This window comes from Dermochelys coriacea, chromosome 13 (assembly GCF_009764565.3).
Source record: "Dermochelys coriacea isolate rDerCor1 chromosome 13, rDerCor1.pri.v4, whole genome shotgun sequence".
NCBI classification, from domain to species: domain Eukaryota; kingdom Metazoa; phylum Chordata; order Testudines; family Dermochelyidae; genus Dermochelys; species Dermochelys coriacea.
The window spans coordinates 23412765-23430285 of NC_050080.1; the positions used below are offsets into that span (position 1 = coordinate 23412765).

A 17521-nucleotide genomic window follows, 5' to 3' on the forward strand; every position below is an offset into this window, starting at 1 on the left:
CGAAGGCCAGAAGGGACCACTGTGATCCTCTAGTCTGACCTCCTGTATAATACAGGCCAGAGAATTCCTCCAGAATAATTCCTAATGATAACTTTTTAGAATAACATTCAATCTTGATTTAAAAATTGTCAGCAATGGAATTCTTTTTAAATTGTTCCAGAGGTTAAGCACCCTCACAGTTTAAAAATTTTGCCTTACTTCCAGTCTGAATTTGTCTAGCTTCAATTTCTAGCCATTGGCTTGTATTCTACTTTTCTCTGCTTGACTGAAGAGCCCAGTATAAATATTTGTTCCCCATTCTGATGCCCACTGAAATCAATGGACTGCCTCAAATGGTTGTGGATCAGGTCTTTATTGTGTAAGGTAACCAGGAGGCTTTTTGTTTTAACTTATGTCCTGGGTGACCTTTCGTTCTGGGGGCTGCAGTATTCTCATGGGACCCCATTGTCTGTGGAAAATCTAGAGCAGAGGTGGGCAAACTACAGCCCTTGGGACCGTCCTGCTCGGCCCCTGAGCTCCCTGCCAGAGAGGCTAGCTCCCAGCCCCTCCCCCGCTGGCGACACTGCCGTGCGTGCTCTGAGCAGCATGGTAAGGGGGTCGGGGCGTTGGATAAGGGGTAGGGGGTCCTGGGGGGCAGTCGGGATGGGGAGCAGGGGGCAGTTGGACGGGGCAGAGGTTCTGGGGGGGGGGGCGCGGCAGGGGACGGGGAATGAGGGGAGGTTGGAATAGCGTGGGAGTCCCGGGGGGGCCTGTCAGGGGGCAGGGAGTGGATAGGGGACAGGGAGTGGAGGGTGGAGTCCTGGGGGGCAGTTAGAGGTGGGGGTCCCAGGAGGGGGCAGTTAGGGGACAAGGAGCAGGGGGGTTGGATGGGTCGGGGGTTCTGAGGAGAGCAGTCAGGGGGCAGGAAGTGGGAGGGGTCGGATGTGGGCGGGAGCCAGGCTGTTTGGGGAGGCACAACCTTCCTTACCTGGCCCTCCATACGGTTTTGCCACCCCAATGTGGCCCCAATGTTTGCCCACCCCTGATCTAGAGTGTCTTCCAGTTCTCTCTCCCAACCCCAGCCTCTGAAAATCAGGCCCTAAGGATATGTCTACACTACTTTAAAAAACCTGCAGCACCAAGTCTCAGAGCCCAGGTCAATTAACTTAGGGTTGTGGGGCTAAAAATTTCAGTGTAGAGATTTAGGCTCAGTCTGGGGCCCAGGCTCTGAGACACATGCTCCCCCCCCCCCCCCCCCCGTGAGGTTTTGGAGCCTGGGCACCAGCCCAAGCCCAAATGTCTACACAGCAATTTTTAGCCCCATAGCCTAAGCCCCATGAACCTGAGTCAACTGGCCTGGGCCAGCTGCGACCATGCTGGGGGTCTTTTGCAGTGAAGATGTACCCTAAGTGACTAGCTTTAAGTTACCGAGAAGTTAGTGGCAGAGCAAGAACAGAATTCCACTTAATTCCAAACCGCCTCACCACATATTCAGTGTTTAGTCATAAACCATGAGATCTTCTAGGGAGAAACCAACAAGACAACTTTATGCAGAAGAATCAGGGGAAGGATGCCTTTCACCTCACTTGGAAAAGCTATTACGTGCCAGCCAGCCACAAGGTTCCCAGTCCAAGTGCCATGTCATGAGATTGGGGACAGATAGCTGTGCTGCTTGAGTAATATCTGTATTGAATTAATGGGAATTAGCTAACAAGCTTGCCATAAGTGCATTGCCGTGTGGCAAGGAAAAATGATCAAAATTTTTTATTTGCTGATGGCCTTGAAATGTCTTGAGTTATGAACATGATCCTCCATCCACATGTGCCCATGGAGTATTCGTCTTGTATGTAACTGTACACTGTAGCCTAATTTTGTTATACAGATTGACATCTTAAAAAAAAAAAAAAGTAAATGTACTAGTGTCTAAGCAAACCTGGAACATAATTTCTGCATTGTAAAAGTTGAAATATGGCTTTGTGGCACTGTACATGTTAATTTTCTGAGGTAGAGGGTGGATCGTTATATACAGAGCTGTGAAGAACCTGTCTGCTAGCTATTCAAGATTTTGTTTAGAGCGGCGAGAAGCTGATTTGTAATGCTCTCTAGTGAATAGGGATCAGTTTATTCCAAGCGCCACTAGCTCGATAACAGATGGCCACTGTATAATGGAATTGGAAGGATATCCTTTTTGGGCAACAGATAAACAAATACACTGATGAAGGTTGTTTTTCTCCGCCAAGGCAAATCTCAGACAATGTTAACGTTTGAAATCACAGCTAGCACAAGTGGAAGGAAATCCTTGCCTGCCTTGTGGTGGAAGGTAAGCATGAGATTGCTGTGTATACATCCCTGCAGCTGATCTGAAACGCAGCTGCTTGGCTAAAGCTCCATAATCTCTGGATTTATTCCAGTTTGTGCACATGAGTGTTAAAAACAAGGAAGTAATGGTAACCACTCTGTTTCAAAGGCAGCATTTCCTCTGTAATTAGCAGGAGAGGTAGGTGACTTTTGGGAGCAGTAGAGGAGATACTTGATGCCTTTAGTTCAAGAATCTGAGGGCTCAATTCATTGGTTCCCTCCCCCCCCCCGGCTCCTTTCTGCCAAAGTAAAGGAGCTATAAAGTAGTCAGATTCCAGCACAGGGAAATACCTCAGCACCTATAGAGTTGGAGTAAACAGCTCTATGCCAGCCCAAGGTTGGGGAGTATATTGGGAGCTCAGGTTTCTGGGTGCTCAGGCTTCTGGCTTCTAGAACAGCCCTTATTCTGGAGCTAGGTACAACTAGGGTATACCTCAATGCTGATCTTAACCTGTACCAGGAGCCTAACCAATCCTCGGCATAGAAGAGGCTCAAGAGTGGTATTAAAGTCTGAGTGTGACTCCCCCAACCCCCTATTTGATGTAATGGAGTTCTCCTGACTTTGAACAGTACAGTAACATTGTCCAATATAAATGTGACAGAACCAAAAACATTCTGATCTGCAGCAGGAACGAGAACTTCTCTGATTTTTGGTTTAGTGTGTTACAACTCTGGGTTTTGTTTTCTAACCCCAGTGAAAGCAGAAGGTCCGTGGCATGGATCTTTGCTGTGGTAATTTCTGTTAATTGCAAAACTACTTCCTGCAAAGAATTGTAAAACAAAATTGGAGCCAAACCCTGCGTTGGTACTAGAGTGCTTAGCAGAATCTCCAGCAGCTTGGTTTGAGAGAGATGGTTTTAGCTTTTCACATCTGAAACATGACACTCTCAAGTTCTATCCTGAAAGCAGGTGGAAAAAAAGCTGCAAAACTAGCATCACATTGAACTCTTATTTCACTCATTTTGCTCTCAGGCAGGTTAGGAGCCAGGGACAGGAGTGGTTGAGTGTCTGAGTTTGCATAGAAGTCGTGGGTGGAATGGGGTTTGTGCTAAAAGACACATCCTTTGACCCTTTGCCTTTAAACCCTTTGGTGGAATGTCCCTCCATTGGTCTGACATGCAGAGGGCTAGCAAGGTGTGACTTACTGATTTTGGAGGAGAACAGATCAGAGTGTAGAAACTGTACCTAGTGCTCTTCTGGCCACAATTTTCCCAGCACATGGCTTGATGAAGCTTGTAAAGCATCCTTCACTACATGTGAGCTCTGCAGAGCAGGGGCCACATCTTCAGGGTACAGCACCTAGTGCAATGATTGTAATTGGAGCCTCTGAATGCTACCACAATGTAAATATGAAATAATAATGAAGGGCCTGATTCTCTTTTCACTTACGCTAGTGTGACTCTGACTTCAATTCTCTTCTTATGTCAGTAGTAATAGAATAGGGCCTGAAGTGTTAAAACAGATCCAGAACGTAACACTTCTACTTATGTCAGATTTAATATAAAATGTGTATGCAATAGGGAAGTGCCAGGGAGATGCTTCACTAGAGGATTTTTAAGAAGGGAGTGGCAACAAACTCAACTTTTTGTTCCCTAAACTATTTTTAAATTGCGCCACATAAAAATCCCCAAGAACTTTCTTACCCTCAATGGTAGAAATAAATGAATTAAAATTAAATTAGAATTAAAAAAATGGAGAAAGAAAAAATGGTAGAAAGAAATGGACTTTGGTTTTTTTTTTTTTTTTTTTAAAAAAAAAGGACATTGAGCAATCAAACCTTCCCCACTTTGTGTGTCTAGATATTCTGTAACTTTGTGTGTGTGTGTGTGTGTGTGTGTGTGTGTTGGATGGTTCACAATCTGCAGAAATCATTGCAAGTTGTTTGTTATGGTTGGATGAATGGCTGCTCATGGTTATATTGTAACCCTTGAATCAGGATTTAGAATCTTGAAAACATTTGACAGGGCAGTTGATGGGTCACAACAAGACATGATGCTCAAGAGATACCACTCTGTACACTAAGAGATGCACACACAACTTCCCAAAACTACTGTCCAGGCTCAAGTGCCCACCAGGGGTTGTTTGCACCACCAAATGACAGTCATTGGTGTGGGCTCTTCTTAAGTAGCATTTATATTTAGTTGGGGGCAGGTTGTCTGAGGGTGAAGCAAAACTGGGTGTTTTTCTGCTGTGTAAGTGGTATGGAGTGGTGGATGCGTAGCTGTGGGCAGAGGTACTTCTGTATACCATGGAGTGCTGTGAGTAGCATGGGTTTTAGGGGGACTGAAGGGATGAAGCTTGAGGATTCTTTGTTACATAGATTCTTTGTTCCTGTACCTGGTGCATTTTGGGATTGTTGAAACATTATAGGGTAGGTTCTTCAGCACTTTAGCTGAGAATAGGGGTTCTGGATAAAACTAAACATGAGGCATTGCATTGCAGGGTAGAATTAGGAGGGCTGGCTGAACTGGTGTGGCTATAATGCCTGTGATTTCCCATCTGCACCATGGAGGAACGGTTGCAGAGTACAAACGTCCATCTGGGACCTGAGCTAAAGGTATTACCCCGGTGTTACAAGCAACACTTGTAAAACCATTGGGACAAATTTTGTTTGCGGATGTATGGTGAAGTACAGGTGCTGAAAGCTAAAAATACTCCAGCCAATGGCTGGCTGCACTGTCTTATTTTGTCTTATTTTTAATGTCTTCCAATTTTTGAATAAATTGGCACCAAGAATGATCTGAATGGATACTTTAGTCTTATAGAAGCTATTTTCAATCCATGTGAATTTCTAGGGCTCAATATATGGAAATATGACCCAGTTCATAAAGCTCTCCAATAGCCTTTTGTAGGTGTCACATGCACAGCACCACTGTCTCTAATAACTATGGACCTCATCCTGCAAATATTTATTACTGTAAGCAGTCCCTTTGTCTTCAACTAATGTTGTCTTCTGACACACTAGTAAGGGAGAGATTATTTCTGCTGCTACAGTTTCTGTGCAGCACTGTGCTGGTGTACAGGAATTGGGGGAGAATTCCCATGCAAGCATGGCTCCTGGCCAGTCCTAGTGTACGGGAATGTGCTAGGGGTGAGGTTGTGGGCAGAAGGGGCCAGTAGGGGGCACGAGGGAGTGGAGTCCTAGCACAAAGCTCTGTTGCCATGCTGAATAGCAGAATTATGCTGGGGCCGCACCAGTTCTCAACTAATCCAGAATCCCAGGGGCACAACAATGGTTTAAAGCCACCTTTATGCTGTCCCTTCCACACCCAGCTGTGCCTGAGTGTGCTGCACTTCTAATAGGAGAGCACACAATCACACCCTTAGTGTCTGAAGAAACACCCTAGATCTGTTTATAAATCATTTGAGTAAGCACGTTATGCAACTACATCACTCCTTGCTGGTAAAATAAATACTTGAACTACTTGAAGTCACTAGTGCAGAAGAACTTGAGGTTTTACTAAACTCTAGTACACACTAAAAAAGCTTTTTGGCAATGAAAAAAAAGAGAGAACTTTGCTATTACTAGTACATGATATGGTGCTTTGCCAGAAGAAAAACATGAATAAGGAGGATCAAACAAAACACTGGTAACATTAAACATGACCAAAGAATTGCTTCTCCAAGGCTACTCTTTGTATACTTGGAATGTAAGTAATGAGTGCAGTCCTACAGCAGAAATGAGCATCCAATTTCGGTCAATGCAGCAGGCAAGGAAAGGGAAGACTTTGTAAGGTAAAGGAAACACCACTTGGCTGCTGGAGGAGACATCTGTGAACGTAGATAAAGATTTGTAACCTTTGAGCGCAACACAAAGTTCACAATAACATTTGAACACAATAAAACATCCGAATTGAGTCACGCACATGTGGGGAAAATATCAATTGTGAAGGACATGCTTTGCTGCTTAGAACTGACGGATTATAACACTTACTAGAGCTGACATGAAGTTCAGATAGTACAATTATGATGACATGCAGGATTTGTGAACTAAGAAATCAAATCACTTTTATAGCATATCTATCTGTGTAATGGATGTGTGCTCATTTAAACTTAATCTAGAGATATCTGAAATTCAGGGCGTGGGGGGGGGACTGTAAAATCATGCTAAATTGTATGGAATGAAATTCTGTCTCCTTGTCCATCTCTAGTACTTCATACAATACCTTTCATCAGAGAATCTTAAACAAAATTAAGCTGCAAAACACCACTGTCAAGCAAGTAAGTATTATTTCCATATTGCACACTGGGTATAAACTGAAGTCTTGGAAGCTTAAGTAACTTTGCAAGGCCACACAGCAGGTCAGCAACAGAACAAGGAGTTGTGGCTTCCAGTTCCTTGCTCTAACCTGTAGATATGTGAGGGATGCAGGATGATGCATGTTGATGGTGGAGAGGAAGTAAAGATATGTGGGTTCTAGTCCAGCCATTACCACTGACCACCTTCTGTGTAGCCTTGAGCAATCATTTCACCTCTCTGTATCAATTTTCCAGTAAATTGGGGATAATAGTACTTGCTCTCCATTGTAAAACACTTGGAGATTTATTGATGAAAATAGCTAATCAGAACTTAGTATTATTTCATCTCTCTCTAAGATCTTCACTTCACTTCACAAATTAAATTCTGTATTTCCTCAGCTCACCTATTCAATGTGCCCATCTTGGCTTTCATTAAGATCAATGTAATTCCATTTATCGTTTGCCCTAAAATATCTCGGAAAAATTAAACTAGAATTTCCACTGAGGGTTTTTCTGGGTTGTTGAGGTAGGATTATAAAAAGGCTTAGTTACTACTAAGTGATTTGTATCTGATGTCATCTATTATAGCCCCCTTATGAAACTGGTAGCTGTACTGTGAACACCACTGTTACGTTCTTATTGCAAGTACCGAGAGCGAGCTTGTTTCAGCTGTCATTCTAGCAGCTTTTTTGTGCATGATGCAAGGATCTGACTGTTTGGGTTTTTTTGTTTGTTTTTTTTGAAGATCTAGTATGGGGTAAACTGAGGCAACCAAATTGTCTTTAATGGCACAGTTTTCAGAGGAAAAAGGTCAACACGCTAAATATGATATTGTCCTATGTCGGTCCCAAATCGCTACTGACATGGATGGCAAATGAGGAAAATGACTGTAAATCCCAGTCACATGACATTTGCCATAAGAAAAGGATTGTATGACTAAGAAAACAATTGAATTCTTCCTTAGGAGCCTACTCTGGCTCCCACTGGATGGATGGCAAAGTTCTTGTGGAGTGGAAGCAGGCTGCAAGTTTAGACCTGTATCCCAGGCTAAACCAATGCAACAATAATTACGCCTTTGAGTACAAACGTTGGCTGATGTCACTTGGAGAGGGGTTCCCCAGCAAGCTTCTAATTTGCAAGCAGACGACAAGTGATGCAGTTAATCAGGGAGCTGAAGTAAATAGACTTCTTTTCTGGGATGAGACTAATGGGCGTCAGTGTCCTGGTGAAACTGGGAGTATTATCCAGAGACAAAAGTGCCCCCAGCTCCTCTGAATTGGAAACAAAACTCTCCCTTGCTTTTGAAGCACAACATGTCCTTTTAAAGTAAATGCTCTCCTTCTGCAGTGAAGAATAGAGCAAGGGCTCTCAGAGGGCAACCTATGGGGTGGTTGGCGAGGGAGTTAAACTGGTACACGCAGACAGCTTTATCTGTATTTCAGTAGATGGAGGACCCCGTTGGCAATGTTAGCAGATGAATGTATTTCTCTCTCGTTTGGCGCTCCTGTCATACTTTGCTTAGCAAAGAGAGTCTGGCTGGTATCCAAAACCACAAACCAGTGCAGCAGCATTTGCTTCAAAAAACAAACTAGAGATAAAAATAAAACACAGCCTGTGTCCAAAAATACTGAGAGCGGGAGGTTACCTTGGCCATGATGATGTGTGGGTGCTTGCTTGGGAGCTAATGTTCTGTGGGTACAGAGAGAAACAACATTGCTCTGGAGAAGTGAATTCAATTTATATGATCTCTTTGTGCATTATTATAAAGCAGAATGCTGGCATTCCGGAGAGTGGCCCGCTCTACCTTCCAAACCAGCGGCTGGTTTGGAACAAATGAACAAGCTGCAAGCTGTTTTGAATTGCAGAAGGAATTTTGGAACCTAGATAAATTTTGTCTTCAAAAATGCAAAAGGGGGCAAGATTGAAGAAGGTGCAATACACTGAGTTTACAAGAAGCAGCATTTGCTTTTTTTTTTTTTTTTTAAAAAAATCCTGACTTCAAAGTTTGCTAGTTCTTGTGTCTGGGCACTGCTCACAATGGGATAGCTCACTATAGCCTTGTTGAGAGATCCAGCCCTCCTCCCTGTGATTAGATTCTTTCTCTCTCTCTCTCTCTTTATAATCCCTGCCTGAATATTATTTCAAATAAAATACAGTCACTAGTTGTTGCTTGGCTAGCTCATTTTGGACAATACCCAACCTTGTGAACCCGAGAGCAACTGATCCCACTTTCGGGCAAAGAAAGGTGAAGCTACATGCACAGCTGTGCTCCTTCATAGCTTAGCTCTTATCTAACTGTAAACCCCTTGGGATGTTTGGAAAATGCATTTACTCACAGTAAGTTGAGCTCATGGTGACCATCCAGCTGTTGCTGAGATCCTTGTAATTACAGGGCAGGAAATAAACAAGATGGCTGCCTTAAATTTCTGTGGTTCATGCTGAAAAGCAGGGCAGCAGGAGAAGAAATAGTGGGTCCATGTATAGCATTGCCCTGCCCTACAGCTCCATCCATCTGGGTATCCCAAGTGTCTCAAGTCTTATAGCGAGTGTCTCCTTTAACTTCTTTGGGTGGGAGGGAAGGGAATAAAATTAGTGTTTGGAATGTGCTGAGTTGAGAGCTGAAGTCTGAGCTCTGTAGGCTCTTTATCCATGGAAATGAGTAGGCGGCAGCCAAGAGTAGTGCAAGCTTTCAACATCACACTATGCCAGGGGGTCCTAAACCTGGTGTGGAGGGGGTGAGCTCTAGGGAGAGAGGGCAGCTTGGTCAGTTCCTGGCTGCTCTGCACAGATGACCAGTTATGTTGGGGTATTTTGTGATGTGGACTCTTGTCCAGTTCACATTGGACTGAGACTACTGCACGGAAATTGGATATTCAGTCATTATGGTAAGGGGCTGAACTTAAAGGGTGGAAGGTGCTCTGACCAATTTCCAACCCCATCCTTGTATTCCGTCTTCTGAAGTTACAGGCAGCATTTCATGTCATCTGGTGGTGGGTTCCAAGGGTCACCATTTATTTTTATTCCTAAAGCTACCTGACAGACTACTAAAATGTGGTCAGCATGCTAGACTGGTGGCTCTCATTCCACTCTGCAATCGGGTTTGTATATGTCTTAAAGGTACAGAGATATAACCTGATACAAGATATTGTACGCCATTAATGTCTTTACTGTTCTTATTTCCCTATGGGGCCGAGTGAGGTGTGTGTTCAACAGCTAGGTAAACAAAGGCATAATATGAAATCTATTTAAGAGCTGCAGTTTTTTACGATCTTTGAAAAATGCCTTGGAGGCAGAAACTTGTGCAACTAGGTTAGTAAATAACTTCATTCATCAAAGCAATAGTGGCTTTTATGTATTAGAGCTTCCGTCTATTGTTACAGCTTTTCCTTGGGCAGTGGAAATGTTTTGGGTAGTTTTAAATCTCATTATTTACAGTAGTGACGAGACGTACATTGGTTTAGATAAACTTTATTGTAGAGCTGCTTATATCTAAACGGAGAGCTTTGGCCCGAGTGTGAAATGATGTAATTAATGGGATCCAAAACTGTAGGTTGCAGAAATGCATTCTCTTAAATGGCGTATGAACAATGCAGGAATAATGAAATTGGTGCTGTTTCCTAACCGCTATTTTGCAAGTGTTCTGGTTCCCAGAATGGATGACTGAAACAGGACAGTAAGTAACTTGGAGTAGAAACTTCCAAGCAAATGTACATTTATGTGCAAGTTAATCAATTTTTGGTGGCCTGAACTGTCACCAATAATGAATGCTCCGCACAAACAGGACTGAATCAAACTCAGGATGCAGAATGTTTTAAAATAAATGTACAAAGGTGGGTCTGAACTACTCGCATCAGAATTTAAATAAGCTCTAGTGGCAAAACAGCATAGTGAATGATACAGCATCCCAATACAAGGTATGGGAGCTGGAAGTATATGACTCAGTGGATTTTTGGTGTAGTATGAGAAAAGAGATCTCGGGGGGGGGGGGGAGGGAAATTTTTAGGTTCTGATAATTATAACGTTTCTATGTAACACCCCCTCCCAGTACAGCTGCCCCCACCTTAGCCTCTAGGATACATACTCTCTTCTACTTACACACACCCTCACCTCTTTGGGTGCCCTGCCCCCGAACCCTATTGTATTTGGAAAGTTGCCTCTGATTAAGAAAGAGAAATACGGGTTGCAATTCTACTCTAGGCAGGAGCAATCATGGAAAACTTTAACTCAAAAGGAGAATGTTTGACAAAGGTCTGAGTAAGTCAACATGGGTGGGTTATAAAGGAAAAGGTTCTTCAAAGTTCACTATAGCTCTCAAGCCTGATGACTGCTATGTTACAGCCCAAGGTACTTTTATAACTGAAATATCATTGATGTTGTATCCTAAATCTATGTACAAAATTTGAAACTCTGGGCTTTTGTGTACAGATTTTCTGCATTTTCCCCCCTCTTCTTCATTATTAACTCTTCAGTTCTCATGTGCCACTTTAGAGGCACACTGGGGAACAGCAGAAGTGGTGAGATAATTGGTCGGATAATGCTGAGACAACTTGGGAATGCAGAGCCTGCTTTGCAGTGCCTCTTCCTGCCCTCTTCTCCATTTCCCCATCCTGCAAATTTTCTTTTCTCCTCTGCCCACCTCCTATGGTATGCAATCTATTCCTGCTTTGTGCAGGCAGCTCCCATCTTCTGCTCTACTTTCAACTGAACAGCACAGCTGCAACTGCTGATAGTGTATTGAATGGACAGAAGTAACTCTGGGTTCCACTGCTTGTCTGTAGCTCTCACTGCATCCACCCCGTTTTCCCCAGCTGCTAGTGTATTCCCTGACCATCATTCCTTTTTTTTTTAAAAAGAAAGATAATCAGTTACAAGATTAAAGTTTTATTTGCATGAAAACAGAATCTGCACTGCTTTTCTGAGTCATCTGCTCCTGTTGTTTATTCTCACTTGAAGTTCTGAACCTCTGTTTGTCACATAACACGTAGGTGCTTTAAAGCAGATTATGAATCCACAAATGGAGGATTATGCCCTCTGATTTACAGTCTTAGGCTGGGATCAGGTTGGGTCTTATATGTGCCATTGAGCAGGCTCTCACCTGTGCAGTATTTGGATTGAATCCTTTGACTTAAAAGCTAGGTGGCTGCAGGACGTAAAGTAATGGTGGGGATTCACTGAAGGTGATGCTTTCCCTTCTGAGTCAGCACTGAACTGATGCCCCGGCATAGCATGGGGCTGCATGAGGTGCCATTTTCCAGGTAAGATGTAAAACCAAGATCCTGACTCTTGGAGGAGATGTAGAACCACAAATTTGGGAGCTCTATAGGGTCCAAAAACCTCTGTAGCTGCTTGATTGCTACTGGTTGCTTACCATTGAATAAACCTCACTGTTACTTTACACTACCCCAAGCCACAACAATGTCTCTGTAGCTAGAGCCATGCAAAGCTGCGGATATCTGCTTTATATCTGTGGATATCCTCATCTGCATGTTTGCAGATTGTGGATTGGATGCGGGTACAAATTTTGTATCCGCGCAGGGCTCTATCTGTAGCATCATTCTGAGAACAAGCAGAGACTCAGATAATCTTATCCATCCATCACACAGGCTCATCTCATTAGGGACTACAAAAACTATAATTACTTCTTAATCTCAATAAGGATGTGTTGATGGATAGATAGTGTAACTTGAGGTTTCTCCTGATCTCTGATGAGGAGCAGGGGGAAGAGCTAAAATTACTTGGATGACTTAATGTTGTCTTGCACACCTAGCGTTAATGGGCACTCTGTAAAATGTAAAGAGTGTTTTCTAACCTTCATGCTTTTTGAGCAAAGGACCTCATTCCCTTCTGGGATTTCAGCTGACATGACCAACTTTCACCCTTCACTTCTGATGAACACTGTCTTTCACTTGGGAGCATATATGAAGTCTGAATGGTTAAAAGGCACTTTACAATATCTGTTTCTGCTGTCGCTTCTAGCGGCTTGTCTTCACTGCAAGGTTTACTGGAGTGGTGCCCTTAACTTGAGTCCCATGCCCACGCATACGCTTAACTGAAATATGGTGGTGATTTTTGACTCAAATTGGCTGGCCCAAACAGTGGTGTAGGCTACCGCTCAAGTAAGCGCAGCCCATCAGCTTCTAACATGACTAACCAGCAGTGTGGATGCAGGCTAACACCATGTACCTAGAAAGGTGTTGCATCATCTGAAACTGTTCTTGCAGAGCTCATCCTGCAGGAGCAAAATTCTCACAGAAATGTAACTACAGAGCTCTTGGGGGTTGCACATGAGTTTACCCGGAGGCTTCAGCCCTGTGGGGCATATGCAGTCTGCTTGACTGAACCTCCTGGTTATCTGAACCTCTTATAGCGCCCCTCAGGCCCCCTTCTCTCCCCCCCCCCCCCCCGCACTCCCCAGCGAAATGAGGGTTTACTGGTATTGGCCAACTTGTCTGAAAATGTTTTGTGCGGCATTGGCAAGCCACTCAGCAGCAACTCATGTTTGGTGATGGAGTCACCTATATTGTTAACAGCCGAATCCCGATGCTAGGTTGCAGTAATGACTCATTCAAATGCTCTCAGAAGCCAGAAATGAATTCTTGTGTTTTCCTTTTGGCTGTGTCTTTTTTTGCATCTGAAAGATGCATGACTGAGGATGCGCGTGAGAGGCCTGGTTCTGAACTCAGTTTGGCTTTATACCCATGTAATCCCACTGACTTCACTGGAGAGATTCCTGATTCTCAGTGGTGAGAGATCAGAGTCAGAACAGTGGAGTTGCACCCGGAGCACAAGCTTAGCAAGCGGTGTGACTTTCTGTCCTTTCTTTCAAAAAAAAAAAAAAAGTTTCACGCGAATTATCCCTAGCAGATGCCAGCAAGTCACCAACTTTAATGCAAAAAGGAATGAATACGTGATAGGCTGAGCACTTTCACCCAGTTGGCCCCATACAAGATATGGAGCAACTCTGAGTTGCATACATGTACCCCTGTTGTTAAACTCAGTTTTGAAATATTGTGCACAAGCTGCTCTGCTCCCAGGAATTAAGTTACATAAACTAATTGAAACATGTTCCTGTTTCAGTACATCCTATATACTCTAAAAGCTTCCATTTTGTAGCTTACCCGATTGAACTATCGTCTTGTATAGTCACTGTCCGTTTTAAAAACCCAGGACTGTGAATCTAGTTTGTATTATTATTGCATATCCCGCAGACAACTTGTATTATCAGAAAACCTGTTTGGCAAAGGCAAGAAATGTTGAGGCTGCCTACAAGTGCTGGGAGAAGGCGTTCGTGGGGTGTGACGTGCCCTCTGTTCTTTCAGCAAAGGTAGTTATGTGCACTTGTTTTCTTTCATAGGAATTTTAAGGGGGAGCTGTGGAAGGATCATCTAAAAGGCAAAGAAAAGGCTGTGAATTTTACAGCCTGTGTCAGAGCATGGTGCGCTTGGCATGAGACCTCTTGTAAGACAGATCCTCAGCTGCTCCACTGGCTTCAATGGAGTGATGCCAGTTGACACCCACTGACAATCTGTTAACATTTAACATTCATTCTGTCAAGCTCCAAGACTATCAAAAGGACAAATTCTTCAACACGACAGAAGTGAGGGTAATTTTTATACTTTTAAGAAAACTGGAAATGTTCCCCTGCTAGCTAATATTAATGCCCAGGCGACAGACTTCCTGAATTCTACAAATGGGTTGGGGTGAAATTCACCCCGTTGCAGATTCCCTGCACATAGCCCCATGCCTCACTCAGTTCCTAAGTTAGCCCTGCGGAGGGACGGCAACGTGGGTAGAGTGCCACATGTTGCTGTCATGGGCCATGCTTGTCTGCAATGAATAAACTAGTGCAGACTGGCCGCTAGATCTAAATTTATGCAGATCCAGTGGTTAGGAATCACCTACATAGGGTCTATAGTTACTAGTACATAGGTTGGAATAGGGGCTGTGTTAATAAGTAGAAGGAATTCACAAATGAGATGGCCTTAGCATACTCTTACTTTAAATACTGAGTCCTTCTGAGGAAATTCAATTGGTGATGTCCCTTCTCTTGACCCAGTAATAAGAATGACCCGTAGAACCATTAGTGCTAGGAATATTGGGAAGATCTCTTAGTACTTGACAAGCCTCACATGGCTTCACTGAGTAAATTTCAAATGTGATTTTATTTTTCTATAAGATTTGCAGTGATTATGGTAACTCAGTGTTAGTGAAAAGACAAGGAGCAGAAAACAAACATTGAAAATCAGACGGGAAAAATCTCAGAGCAATTGAGGGTGAAAGGTGGAAAGAAGACAGCTGGTGAAAGAACAAAAGGAGGGAATATGACTGCTTTATCCTTTTTCCCCTTTCCTGTCACATATTGCTTGTCTTCAATGAGTTTTTGGGCTTGGGATTTGTATCTTGCCATATGTTTGGTTGCATGTTGTTGGTACTACTGTAATCCAGTTAATACTGCTCTTTACACTCCTAACTCATCAGGAAATAGGTTCAGAACATGATACCAAAGCTTGGAACAGCCATATAACTGTTTGTTTCTCCTCTTCTCCAAGAGTTCTTGGGCTTCAATTTGTGCACTTATATCATCTCATCCTCTGGTAGATATAATGGGATTACTGAAAGGTTAACATACCCCAGTCTGTGAGGACCCTTGGTACAGTTCAGGTGGGTTGATTGTTCAGAGCTATTTATCCGAAGCTCACAAAAGCTTATGCTCAAATAAATTTGTTAGTCTCTAAGGTGCCATAAGTCCTCCTTTTCTTTTTGCGAATACAGACTAACACGGCTGCTACTCTGAGAGCTATTTATGCCACTCATGGGAGTTACTTTTCACATGGTTGAGATTTTAGTTATCGTTTAACCAGCCCGGGCTTGGACATGTTCCCTGTCTGATTTGCATCAGTTATGTGGAAAATAGTAGAGCAGACAGTTTCTATAGATCTAAACATATAACAATACAGTTTTCAAACGCCAGAAGCTGGTTTCACTATGTCCTTCAGGTATGTATTGCTTTCCCAGCACAGATGATTATAGCTCTTGGACGGGCTGCATAGCTGTATATTTAAAGTCACAGGTATGTTTACCATGATTTTATTACATCAGTCTGGCTGGGTGGATGAGAGGAGGAGGAGGGAATTACCATCCAATTAGCAGAGTTTCTGCAGCATGAGTAGGTGGAGCTGTGGTGTTGCTTTCTTTGCAATCAGCTGCAGATGTAACACAAGGAATAACAGCAACTCCCTTGCTCTGTGACTGTCAAAGGCACACGGATGGGCTGCTGCTGCTGCTGAAAGAAAGCAACCATTGATTCCTCTTGTAACCAAGACCATGGATAAACTTGGAAAGCCTGGTTCTGGGTTTGCCAGAACTCGGATTCCCAGACCTCAACTTGTATTCCATTCCATCCAGCCTCCTTCCCATTCACAGGTCTCTGGCATTTGCAGGTATGGAGTGCTCACATTTTTGAGTTACTTTTTTACTGTGCATTTAAGTTCTGTTCAGAAAGCAGGATGTAAGGTTAGAACAATATTGAACTCCAGTAGAATATACAAATGAGTGGAAACAAGGTGAAACCCTAATGGGAATATGAACAAGAGTAGTTAATTCCTTTAAAAACACACTTTGGCCATCTTGATCTTCCACAAATTCTCATATAGCATTTTAATCTAAAACAGTGTCACATAAATATGCTTCTTGGCTCAGAGTTCTTGTGTGAAACAGAATAAACCTTAAGAATCAATGCATCATATCAGAGCATCTTTTACTGGATTCTGCTAGTTAGCTAGCTTACCACTTTGTATTGAGAATATACACCAGCTGCAGAGACCCTCTATTTAAAAATCATGCTTCTGTTTATTGTTAGAATGAGCAGGGTAGCTTATCCCATCTGAAAGGGTTTACAGGAAAATGTATGTTTCTCTGTTTTCAGTTTGTGTACTTTTGAAGTTCACAATACTCTGTGTGGTCTGTTTTGCTGTACAGTCAGTTTGAGTCTTTCACATAGCAACAAAGGAGGAAAACAAAAAACATGTTTGTAAAAACTGTTGGGAGGGGAACATTACTTTAGATTCCACATTTTTAAAACCTGGACTAGATTCTAAGTACGTAGTATTTCGTTGAGACAGTTGGGGGGTTTCTTTTAAGACAGTTGGCTATTGAATAGTTTGAACTCTTAGTATTTTTGAAAAACCACTTAGCCACCTGTTCTTAATTCTCCACACTGCCAACATAATACCTGTATTGCTCAATCAGAAGGTGCTGGAATAGAAGTAGTTCTCATTTAAATTCAAACAATAGGTTGAAGGCAGAATGCCGGGTATTGGTTTGAAACACTCATTCAAATCCAGACATCATATAAACCACTTAACTCTTGTATAACTAATCTCTCCACAGTAGTCTTATAGACATAGAATTTGATTGCTGTACAATGAAGTGTATGTTTGTGAAATGATGTGCAAAAAATCCCAGTATTCAGATTAATTGCTTTTCATGATCCATTGTTCCTGCAGTGGTAACTATGGAATGTGTATTGGATTGTCATTAAGATACATATCATTTTACCCAGTACAGGGGGTCCCCGAGATACGTCTTCCCCATATCTGTCGTTTCACGTATCCATCGCTCATCAGTAGGGGAACATGTTCCAATTCATATTGGTCCCAATCCGCATATCCGTCGCTTCACCTTCTGTGTGGCTTTTTTTGGGTGCTTCCCCTGGTGTTCCGGAGGCGCTGGGAGGGAGAGGCAGGAGTGGGGATGGAGTGCTCTCAGAGGAGGAGGTGGAACGAGGTGGGGGACATTATTTCTTATGGGGAAAAATTCCCTGGTATTCGTCATTTCAGTATCCGTCGTATACCGAGTCGTATACCCGGGACCCCCTGTAATGGTAGCCTTGTTACCATTCCTCCCAAGCAATCTTGGAAAAGTGCTATTGATCCAGCTCAAATTC

The 17521-nt window shown here is 43.0% G+C and overlaps 1 protein-coding gene across 15 annotated transcripts in view; it reads left to right on the forward strand.

Annotated features, from left to right (window-relative positions):
- ARHGAP40 (Rho GTPase activating protein 40) overlaps nucleotides 1–17521 on the forward strand; it is a 74956-nt gene that overhangs the window by 13668 nt on the left and 43767 nt on the right. For 3 of the 15 annotated variants that reach the window (XM_043495671.1, XM_043495669.1, XM_043495670.1), the window contains exons 2-3: nucleotides 13931–14173; nucleotides 15126–15237. The exons of 8 other annotated variants lie outside the window; for them this stretch is intronic. Coding sequence is in view for 3 of the 7 variants with exons in the window: in XM_043495668.1 (XP_043351603.1) it covers nucleotides 15901–16016 (116 nt within the window). In the remaining 4 variants the exon portion in view is untranslated. Of the gene's footprint in view, nucleotides 1–13930; nucleotides 14174–15125; nucleotides 15238–15764; nucleotides 16017–17521 lie in introns of those variants that run through there. 4 more of the 15 variants (XM_038370475.2, XM_038370476.2, XM_043495672.1 and 1 more) reach the window with 3 other exon arrangements.